Source organism: Ceratosolen solmsi, unplaced genomic scaffold, assembly GCF_000503995.2.
Source record: "Ceratosolen solmsi marchali unplaced genomic scaffold, CerSol_1.0 scaffold35, whole genome shotgun sequence".
In the NCBI taxonomy this organism is placed as follows: domain Eukaryota; kingdom Metazoa; phylum Arthropoda; class Insecta; order Hymenoptera; family Agaonidae; genus Ceratosolen; species Ceratosolen solmsi.
The window spans coordinates 7,952,575-7,964,811 of NW_011948423.1; the positions used below are offsets into that span (position 1 = coordinate 7,952,575).

The 12,237-nt window shown below is 27.8% G+C and overlaps 2 protein-coding genes across 2 annotated transcripts; one reads left to right on the forward strand and one right to left on the reverse strand.

The window, feature by feature from the left end:
• The first annotated feature begins 1,817 nt into the window (after positions 1-1,817).
• On the forward strand, positions 1,818-3,387 carry LOC105362297 (hypertrehalosaemic prohormone-like). Its single transcript, XM_011499708.1, has 3 exons — positions 1,818-2,491; positions 2,714-2,818; positions 3,010-3,387. Exons 1-3 carry the CDS (start codon positions 2,417-2,419, stop codon positions 3,079-3,081), a joined length of 252 nt encoding a protein of 83 aa, XP_011498010.1. The 5' UTR covers positions 1,818-2,416; the 3' UTR covers positions 3,082-3,387.
• Positions 3,388-3,454: 67 nt separating this feature from the next.
• On the reverse strand, positions 3,455-9,774 carry Sec8 (exocyst complex component secretory 8). Its single transcript, XM_011499709.1, has 13 exons — positions 9,697-9,774; positions 9,427-9,588; positions 9,161-9,330; positions 8,732-9,094; positions 8,523-8,667; positions 7,837-8,142; positions 7,526-7,753; positions 7,323-7,450; positions 5,668-5,848; positions 4,935-5,155; positions 4,407-4,830; positions 4,149-4,316; positions 3,455-3,912 (listed from the first exon to the last, which is right to left on the reverse strand). The coding sequence occupies exons 1-13, from the start codon at positions 9,757-9,759 to the stop codon at positions 3,544-3,546; spliced, it is 2,928 nt and encodes a 975-aa protein (XP_011498011.1). The 5' UTR covers positions 9,760-9,774; the 3' UTR covers positions 3,455-3,543.
• Between the last annotated feature and the right edge of the window lie 2,463 nt (positions 9,775-12,237).

Here is a 12,237-nt window from a genome sequence, read left to right on the forward strand (position 1 = left end):
AACGGCGAACGCGAGCGGCCCGCGAGTAATAATGTTGAATATCTCGTGATCGATGGGGAGTGATTGAGTCGTAATATTAGAGTCGGTATCGCGCTACCATCTGTTGCGAGCCGTAGCGAGCGTAACCAAGAGTACGACAGAGAGAGAAAGAGAGAGAGAGAGAGAGAGAGAGAGAGAGAGAGAGAGAGAGAAAGGAGGGAATATATATATACATATATATAGAATGTGAGAGAGAGGGAGAGAGAGAGAGAGAGAGAGTGTGTGGAAACGAACGCGCGGTTCTGTTATTGCACCTCGGTAAACATCAAGCTATCGACTCGTTATACGGCGGACACTGCGCGTGCAAGCTAATATAATAAGCTCCTTATGTTATATTGCACCGACTCGTGTAATTGTGTTATTTTACTCTAGCCATCGTTATTCATTTTCCTTGATTCACTCATTTTTATGCGCATGTACTTTATTGTTTTTTTTTGCTTCCGAATTTTTCACACTTTTATTCCATAAAACTTATTCAACAATTGATAGAAATTTCAAATTTCATTTTCAATGTACACATATGCATGTGTGTGTGTGTGTGTGTGTGTGTGTGTGTGTGTGTGTATATATATATATACAAACGTACACGGACGAGGTTATATATTTTGAGCAATTATTAATCAATGTTTAAGATTGCTGATATACGCTGATATACTACTATTCGTTACTTTCTTGAATTTGCGAATATTTACTTTAATTAAATTTCTAATTAGATAGTTATTTTGATGCTCCCTTTCATTCGAATAAACACTGTTACTCATTTAATTAATTTACTGTTTTTATTATTTTCTAGCAAAACTTTTTTATTAATATGATATGATATTTGTGAAGTAAACAAAAATTACAATTACCAATTGAATTTTTAAATTTTTGATAAACAATCCGCTTAGGAATTAACAGATGATAAACATAAATCAATACTTATTAATATATGGTTGCTTAATAATGGCTTCTTAATAATTAGGTTATAACATATTTAATACATGAATTATTAATTTAATATATAGACTATTGATGCCTCACTATATAATTGATCGATAAGTCTATCAGGTAAATATTGAATGTATTTAGAATGAATTAAACGTATTTAAAAAATTGGCCAAATCATTTCCTTTTTATTTTATTTAATATAACATGCGTATTACATCAATATAGTATATGATATACCTTTTACTTATATATTTATTTATAATATAGAAAACTCACGCTTAATTGTCTATTAGTCGTTTAACATATATCATTCTTATAATTATCATCCGTATCCTCCTCGTCGTCGTCGTCGTCGTCGTCGTTGTCATTATGATCATCATCATCACCATCATCATTGTCTATCATTATTATTGTTATGTATTATTATAATATACCGTAGAAGCGTAAATATATTGCACTTTTAAATCAGTCAGCTTTTTATTCTGTACAGAACTAACTTCCGTTAATTATCATAATTAACAGTAAGGCCACTGTATTTGTAAATCTAGCCTATATTTTGTATATGGATTGTTGGATAACTTATTATGTACTTAACTTTAGTATTTAACATCTATTAATATAGAAAATTATAAACAAATAATTCTATTTATATTTAATGTATATTTCATTTAATGACAAGTAAATTCCTTATCGATAAATTAAAACTATAAAATGAAAAATTTTACCCCTATATAAAAAATAAACCTCGTGTAACATTAAAATTAAATAATTGCTTTGAGAAAGATACCACAAGTCGAAATGTACATGCATTCTAATGTTAATAATAATTAGCCATCACACATAAATTATGAAAATGATAAGAATGCGTACTGATATAATGAGTTTTTTTTTATTTGTGTGTTTTTTGGTCTGACAATCTTTCGTCTCTTTTTAATTTAAAATTTTTGCAAAATTCGCTTTCCATTTAACCAAAGGAAATTGCTTTGGAATCCTCAGCTCTTCGATTTTCCAAGAGGCGAGAAGCAAAGCTATCATTTAAATTTGAACGAAGAATCTCAATATTTGAGCGCTTGGCCTTTGAGTCTTTGATCACTCTGCGAATACGAGCTCTCTCTCTCTCTCTCTCTCTCTCTCTCTCTCTCTCTCTCTCTCTCTCTCTCTGTACGGTCTGTTTTAATTTTCATATTTTAGTTTTCGTTCTCCAATATTGATAGTTGAAAAGAAGATGCGTAGTACATGCGCGGTTTATCTGAGAAGAAGAGAGAAACGTCAGAGGTGTTGGCGGCAATCCATATATTACATGCTCTATAAAAGAGCAGAATTTAGTGCTGCTAATTTCAGAAGGAGAATCGCTTTCATCGACGCACGAGAGACCTGGTACTTTGAATTCGTATTTTGATATCGACGACAAGCACTTGGTTATATTGCGCACATCGAGTCAGTCATCATGTCTAAATTTCTACGACATTTCTTCACTTTACTCCTCATCATTTTCTGCATCGCTCACTTAACCGTTGCTCAGGTATCGTTAAATCATTCATTTTATATAACATATACATAGTCTTTTATTTCTCTCTTTGTTTTTTGTTTTTTGTTTTTTTCAATACAAATTTGAGGAGATATTTAATCACCCTCCCCCCACCTCTCCCATATTGTACATTAATTTATAAAGGCTAGAGATTCGATTATTAAGATGGTCAAGAATTATTCAGTTTTAATCAGAAGATTCAATTTACACGTGCAGGTGACGTTTTCAAAAGGATGGGGTCCAGGAAAGCGAGCCGCCTTGTATGATAGCGAGTGCAGGATAAATCCAAAGTCCTTGGCCTTAATGTTTCACACGATAATGGTATATTAAATCTCACTTTTTTACTTCAAATAAATAATCAAGCAATGAAAGTTTTATATTATTGCATTATTTTAGGATGCTCTATCTTTTCATTATAATGCATTTATATCCTTCGCCGTACGGCACTTTTATTTATTTATATAATGATACATGATGCCTGCTTTGATTATTCTAATATTAAATATTTTCAGGCCGAAGTTAAATATTTAATGGCATGCGATCATCAAGCCACAATTAATTACTTGCAGACCGTCGAACATTAGAAGTCTTCGACATCGTGAAGCGACAGATAATTATGTTATTATGTGTTATTAGCAGTATTACTGTAGTCCAAACTAAATAAGTAATAAATCAATATAGCGAAGGCTTCACGTTTTACCATCGATGTGATTATTGCAACGAAAAATATAATTTATTGTCATTCAAGGATAAATAAAAAGAAATGTTCTTACGTAAATAAAAATTATAAATAATAATACGTTAAGCAGCGATATTACATTATAGAGGGAAGATATTTAATGAATTTAATAATTTTTGAACATTTATTTTTCATCAATTTTTCATCATTAATTAATGGATTTTGTCGTTGTTGTTGTTTTTTTTTTATTGTTTTTTGTTTTTTGTTTTTTTTTTGTTTTTTTTTTTATTTTTGTTTTTATTAATGGAACAATCTGCAGTACTTAAATTTTAACTAGAAATTCAACTGCTTATTAGTTAACGTCATGTCATACCGTAACTCCAACGTCTCCAAGTATTTCCGAAAGCTTCTCGAGATTCTTATTAACCATTACATACTCTTGTTGACTTCTGGCAATCAACTGAAAAGCATTAATATATTCAAGCTCTGAAAATTGAGGCCCATTTTCTAACATATTATTAAGAATCTCTTCTGGGGTTTCATAAAAAAGTTCAAAATACTGTCGCGCATGATCGAGTGCCAGTTCTCGAGTCATTGTAATGTTCGTTAGAGTCTGCTGCAAAGTGAATACGTTTCGGCACATTCTCTGTATTCCACTTTTATCTATTCGTTCGATATATTGTCCAGATGTGATAAGAATTTTAGCTATTAGATGTCCTAGACCCTCGAAAATATACTGCAAATTTATATTTATAATCCTTTAGACTTTTACTTTCATTCATTTTTTGTACATTTATTTATTACAAATTATTAATCACGCTATACTTAGGATAATTTTTATATTATTATTATTATTATTATTATTATTATTATTATTAGTATTAGTATTATTATTATTACAGAGGTAAACGATCAAATTCATTATAATTATTAAAATGAGAAGGAGGAGGAGGAGGTACGTTCATGTTTTACCTTAGTTTTTTTTTGATGAAGCGTCGATTGGAAGGCTTCGTCCATATGCTGTAAAACCCGACTAAGTTCTTCAACACGCGAATCTGCTTCATCGGGATCTTTGGCGCCGGTACACAAGAGACTCGTTTTAGCTCTTGGATGAAGGTAATAAAAGCATTGTACTCTAACCTAAGAATAATTCATGTAATGACAATTATGGAGTTTACATTGATTCAATGCCGATAAGAGCGAGCATAAGCTTATAATAATTCTATTTACTTCTAAATGTAATACTAATATGCAGGTATTGGCAAGCTCGTCGTATTCATCAGCCACTTGTTCTAGGTATTGAACGAGAGAATTAGGGATTGGTGGTAATGTATTTACATCGATGTTCCTTTCATGATTAGACTGTTGTAATTCCCTTATTAATGATCGAATTGAGAAGGAAAACCACTCGACACTTTCTTGTAATAATGATAAGCTTCGTAATTGTTCAATGTCAGAAATGATCTCGTTAGCGCCAACGCCACCTTCTCCTAAATTACTCGCAAGTATTTCAGCTTCTTTTAAATTTCGTTCACGAACATCGTCCGGACTTTCTTCGTCGTGAGTTTCTTGTCTTCGATTTACTCTACGATTAGAAGGACCCGCTTGATAATATTGAACTTGGCTTTTCATGCTTTCCCAATTCGGCAGTGATCTATAGATTTTCATGATACATCAACATACAATAATTCTAATAAATAAGTGGCTTGAACTGCACATAATAAATATTAAGACTGAAGAATAACGCACTCTACTCACTTAATAAATCTACTAATATCCTCATCCTTGAGCCAGGCGGCAGAGCAAATTAATCTGTCGTGTCTATCCGGTTGGACAATATCTCGATAAGCATTTTGACATGTCTCGCGGTAATTGTGTAGAACATTTAAAACCAAAGTACAAAAATGTTCGCCTTGTAATGGTAATGCAATCATAAGCAATCGAAGCTCCGCAACGCATTGTTGAACTTTCACGGTACTCTAAAACATAAAATTTGGATATACTTTAATACCCCAACGATCATCACATCACTATTACATCTATTGTTTTATTAATTATTATTATTTATATTTTTACTTATGAATTTTCATTTATTACATTTATCACAGTAGCTACATTATATAAGAACATACTTATTGAATTATAATTTTTTATAAAATATAAATTATAAATCATTGTAAATCTAGATTTTTGCAGAATCATAGCATGAAATGTAATATACATTTTTTTTGTTTTTTGTTATATATATATATATATATATTAATACGGGATAAGTAATATTAACATTTCATATACAAAAAGGCATACATTTATTTACTGTACTTTTAAATGCATAAATGTAAATTTTCGAACAATTTTGATTCATTCAGTTATAAGTAGCCAATACGTGCAGTTGACACGTACGTATATAATTTGCAAACATACGCGTATTTATTGTATTAAGAGAAGCAAACTTTATAAATAAGATATTAGGTTTACGTAGTTTTATTACCTGTAACAATGGCCTATTTAGCCCAATATCTCTCATCAGTTCTGGAGATGTTGTAGCAAGCCATGAATCAGGACTTTTTGTCGCTGCTTCTATAGTCGTTGCAACTAGTACATGATGTCGTCCAAGATATACTTCTTTAACATAATCCGCTAAAAAGTTGCTTAAAGTGCACATTGAATTCCTTAACACAGTAAGATAAAATAAATGATTAAACTTCATTTTTGTCTGTTATTGAATTTTTTTTTTTTTTTTTTTTCTTAACTATTATTTTATAGCAATTTTGCCAATGTTTTCTTTTACATCTTAAATAAAGGAATTAGTTTTTCTTTTCTCCATAAATACGAGTTATATCTATTTTTTTAATGTCAACGGGTATATTTCTCTTTATTGTAGTAAATTTTTTATAATTTAAAATGCAGATAGTACAGATTAGTTTAAAATATCAATAAATAAGGAAATAACATGTTTTACTTAAATTTCTTTAATTATCTTTTAAAATAATTCAGTCGTCTGAATATTTTAACGTTTAACAATGTTACAATGTATAATAATTTCATTTTTAAAGATAAAAATTCATTCATTTTAATGATATTCAAAAATTTACAATAAAAAAAAAAGAATGCTCATATATTTATACAGCTAAACAAAATTTAATTTTATTAAGTTTGTGTCAAAACACCGTGAAAATATGCCAGTCAGAGCTTGTTGTATACCAACTATGGATTATATAATAAATAATGAATTGTAATATTATTTTCATATTATTTTGTAAAAAATGTATTGTCTTAATTATTAAATTTAAATCTATTTATTATTTTTTATAGGGCACATTCATGATATATATGTGTGTGTGTGTGTGTGTGTGTGTGTGTGTGTGTGTGTGTGCGCGCGCGCGCGCGTGTGTATTTGATAAATTATTATTACGTATGATCAAAGATGCACTGATCTACGACTTTTTAAAAATATGCTACATGATTTTTTAATAGTACGTATGTTATTGTGCACTTGAAGCATATATTTGTTTATAACAATTATTAAGCAACAGTAGCTTATTATGTAAATATATTTAATAACATTTTTATAAAATTTTACTCGAGATATTTTACTATAAGATAAAATAAACAATAATTAGAAGCATTATTTTTCAATTATGTAAAATATACTTTGTTTTTATATGAACTGTTCATATTGTTGTAAACTAGTAATATTAAAAAACATTACTGTTTATAAATAATTTAGCACTATGTTATGTTAAATACTTATAATTGTAATAGTTAAAATTTATTACTGATATTATAAGAAAAAAAGTTGTTACTTTTTCTATATCTTTCATGGTTATGAAATAGACTTGGAGTATATACGTTTTAAAAAATATATGTATAAACATTTCATTTGAATTAACAAAATTCAATATCGTAGTATCGAAAAATGAACGAACACTGTTTAATTTATTTTAATATTTATGTTGAATTTTAAAGTTAAATAAAATGATTCGTAAAATTAAAAATTTGTTAATTACATGTTTTATATGTATAAAATAAAAATAAAAATGTTCAGTACCGACAGAGTACCAACAACAAATTATTTATTATAATTTAAAAATCTTTTTCAAAATTTTAATTTCAATACTAAACTAAGTAGATATAAAAACTTACCCTGTAGTAACTCCCATTGCCCGTTCAATTTCATCAATAAACTGCATTATTGGTCTAAATATAAGTGTTATATTTTTTGGATCTGGTTTACAAACTAATTTTTTATTAGATTTTGATTGTTTATTTTCCTAAAAATTACACTCATTATAAGATTCTATTGAGAAATTAATAAAAATAGAAAAAAATATATATACAAAACTTACGGCTGACGTGAGGCTACTATAGCTATGATCCTTAAGATAATTATTAAAAGACATGGTATGTGTAGATGAATCAAACTTAAAAAGTAAGCCATTTTTTGGTCTTTGTGGCCTTTTTTTAGCAAAGTAGACATTAATATCGTTAGTTTGTTCGTTTAATGAAACAGAAGATTGGAAAGGTCCGTCAACCATATTTTGTACATCAAGATACTCCGTTAATAGTATCTGAATCTATGAAATAAAAATATTAATTTGCCTAACATCTAAATAATATAATAAATATTTTGCTAAATAATATTTTATTATTATTTTACCACTGCTTGAATATTATTCCAAACATCGGTTATTCCATAAAGAGATGTTTCTAAATTATGTTTTTTAATTACATGAGTAAATCCACATAATGCTAAGGAATGTGATGCGATGACTTGTTGAAAGCGTTCAAATATTATATTCAGAAGCTCTAAGAGAGGAGATTGACTCGTTGGTTCTTCCTCCAGAGCAGAATTTGTTTGAACTCTCACATTTAGAGGCATTTCTTTATTCGGTAATTCTTTGATATTTTTTGATGCTTCCTCGATAATTTTTAATAATTCATTTTGCATTTGTGCTTTAACAACCTAAATTGAATGTAAGTTTTACTTATTTAATGAAGCATTTGCTATTAAAATTTTAACAAATAATCTATTTAACCGTTCAAATTTAAACGATATTACTGAACAGTTGAGGATTTTCTTATTATTCAAATTCGTTATTAAAATTAATAAATTAATAAATTATTTACAGTAAAGTAGTTTTTCGTTATATGTTAATATACAGCTTTAAAAGAAACTAAAAAACTTTTAAAAAGATAATGATATTATGAAGGATAAAGAATATTTATTGTTTTCTATAATTTTGAATGCATATTTTAATTAATAAAAACCTTAAATTATTTTAAGCATTTTTCAAGTATCGTATTAAAAAAAAATAAAAATGATTATGAAATTTCAAAACTTACTTCTATAGCTTCTGGAATTTGATTTAATAAAGCTAAGCATTCGATAATAATTGCCAAAAAGTGTTCAGAATTTTCTTCAGGATTTAAATTACCTTCATCCTCAACAAGATTATTTAAATCTTCCAATCCTACATTACTGGTTTTTCTAAAAATGAAATTTTATTAATTATCATAATATAAATTATTTGTTAAAATATGTTCAAACATACCTAGAAATTTGACCAGACAAATAACCAGGAACAGCAACATCAAGTAAATTTCTCTTTACTTTATTACCTTTTGAACTACGTGCTTCATTTCCACGTTGAAAATCTCTATTTGAACCCTGTCGTTTTAGACCCGTTTCTACCAATTGTTCTTTGTATAAATGGTTATTTAATTCCTCTAATAATTTACTACTGAGTTTTTGTTTTTTAGATTCTAATTCCGATCGCACTTCTCGCAGAGCTTCTACACCTTCTAAAACTTTATCACCCATTGAAAGAGCAGAAACAAGTAATTGCGTTGCATGTAAGTAGTGCTTCTTTTCTAAATAGCTGCTTAATTTAGCTGGAATTCCTTTTAATTCGTCACTAGAAATCATTTATATTTTATAAAATTGATGATGGAATAATACTGATTATAAAAAGAAATCTTACATGTCATTTAAAAGCTGTAAAACATGCTTATGTTCAACTCCTTCTAACCATAATTTCATTAATTCTTCTCTTCTACAATTTAGCAACTGCTTACATGCATTTAAATTTTCTTTAACGGAATGAATTCTTTCACGAGCTGCTGTTACTTGTTCGGATAATATTCCAAAAATCTAATATAGGAATTTAATAATCATATACAAACTAATTTAAAAGTATTCAATGTATACGCATATACTTTTATGCTAAGAATCAACTGATTTACTTACTCTCATAACTTCTGTAAGATCTTCTTCGTGAGTCGAAACAAGTTCGTCGAGTCTTTGATCGCAACGCTTATAATCTTTTTCAAGTTTTGCCTTTTCTACTTCTCTCTGTTCGTTAGTCTCACTCGCCGAGAGAGCACGAATCACAGTTATTAATAAACCACTCTGAAAGATGTAAATATAAAAAATGTGCATTTAAATTAAGTAACAAATGAGCAATAGAGAGAATTTACAAAGTAATATTTCACACATAAACAAAGATAATATCCTTACAGTTTCCTTCGAGGGCTTAATTCCTCGAGGAGGTTTTACTGGAGGTGCAGTGCTTGATTCCATATTTCTTTATATATATATATATATATATATACACACAAACGTATATAATACTTATATATATATATATATATATATATATTAGTTTTAAACTTAAAAATAAGTATATAATCTAATGCAAAACCATTTTGCCATTACATTGACCCATTGTTATTTAATCAATAATTTGTACTAAATTCAGCAAAACCAAAGCGTTAGAATTGACGGACAAAAGTCTTCTGCAATAGATAATTAATCATAAATTTAACAAGTCTTAAATAATTCAATTGAATAATTTTATACATTTTTATGTAATGTAGTATAATAAAATAAAGTTTCATACCGCTCAACTTACTTTCATACACTGTAAACTCTAGATATTACATATCACACTACGGCTTAAACTTTTTTTTTTTTTTTTTTTTTTTTTTTTTTTTTTAAATTAATTGGTAAAAATAAATATTCCCATATTTTTAAATGGGATAGTGGAATCTGTTGCTAATCGCTTGTTATGGAAATAAGCAAAGTTGAAGTTTAAGGCCTGACGTGACTTGACCCACAGATGGCGCTTTTAGACGAAGCGATAAATTGAAGAGAGACGAACTATTTTACCCACATGGATAATAATAGGCATTGCGAATTAGTTTCGTCATCGCGTCATCGTTATAGGAATTACGGTAAATTTGCTCCAACTGTGATTTTGTTACTGTTCGAAATCTTAAATTCTTGTTAAAATGAAATATAGAATGCATGACTTTTAATAGTGAAGCGTTCATGCATAGCTTTCACAATACACATACTTATGTATCGAAGTCAATACAGTATATCGGTCTTTCATCATTAATTTCAAAATATTCCAATTACTGTAATTATGATACAAAAATTATATACAAAATTTTTTAACAATTAGTTGCTTGCATTGTTTATAAATCAAAATGATAGATTATTTTCTTTATTTTCTTTATTTTATATGGCTCGTGATGTTTTTCTATTTGAATAGCATTTGAAAACTAATCGTTCTAATTACTTGCCGAATATTATTGTAGAAAAAAATTAATCATTTGTATTATGATTGTAATACCATTGACAAGACTTCCTAACACATTTAGCTTCTCTGTAATTTTCTAAAAGTTTTCTATATCCACTGTTTTGCATATTTTCACAGACTAGAAGCGCACGTCACACACAATGTTTAAAAAAATAAAAAAAGGTTGAGATTTACTTACATTACAAAGCCATTGGTATTTTAATTTCTTAGAAATATCCATTTGGATACATATATTTTAATATCGTCAACTTACGAATACAATATACTTCGACAATTTATAATGTATTTTGACATTTTTAAAAGTTAATTGATTTTTACTTTTTTTGTGTGTGTGTGTGTGTGATTTTTTTTTTTTTTTTTTTTTTTTTTTTTTTTATAGTCTATTTAGAAATGAAAAATATCGCTTATTCGTCGCTTACTCTCGAGATTTTATTTAGTTGTACTGAATAGAACGAATCTTATTCAATGCCTTTAGCAACTGACACTGCTTTTCCGAATACTTTTCTCTTTCTCATTAGCGAAGGTAGAAAATGCTTCGTCTCGATGAAAAATTAAATAAACTGGAACCATGTCGGTACTTTGTCAATCGTAAAGAGTGCTTTACGACGATTTAACAGTAGCATTAAAGAAAAGTTAAATAACGTTGCAATTCAAATTACTCTTTATTTATTAAGATAAACAAAAATCAGATATATAAATTAATTTAAAAAAGGTGATTGTTATGCGATTTTGTTATTTAATTTTGTCTGTCGTAAAAGCAGCTATTATATCTTTCGTTAAACGTCAATATTTTTCTAAGCCCTTTGAATCTCCATTCTTTTAAGAATTCGATCATTGTTAATCAATTATTCTAGTATTTAAAGTCTCCTGTTTAAAGATAATGCAAATGAAGAAATTTTACTCGCGATGTAGCTGATATTTAGTAGAAATTATTATTTAAAAAAGTAACAATAGCGTAGAAACAATGCTCGAGATATGTTTAAATAAGCTGTTAAATGATAGCATTTTCAATTGATTAAAATGAATTAAATTACAATGTTTAATAACATTTTTGTTACTAACAATTCTGCATATTGCATATTTTCATATTACTAATAAAAGAGAAAAGATAGAATCATTAATAATTGTGAAATATTATTAATAATATTTCATTATTAATTAATAAATTATTAATTTCTTTAAATATCAATGTAATTTATGCATAATTATATGTTAATAATTTTTATTGAAAATCCAATATATTTTTTTTTGTTCTCTGATTTTTCTATTTATTTACATTAGAATAGTTTAAAAGCGCATGCGTTACAAACTGATGACCTAGGAAAGGAAATTCATTTCCTAAAAACTTGTAAAATAATTCAGCAAATAAAAACTGCACGTCAAGTAAAAATTATAAAGTATGTAACAAGTATCTTTAACAAGTTTGTAATTTACACGAATTACAATTATAATTC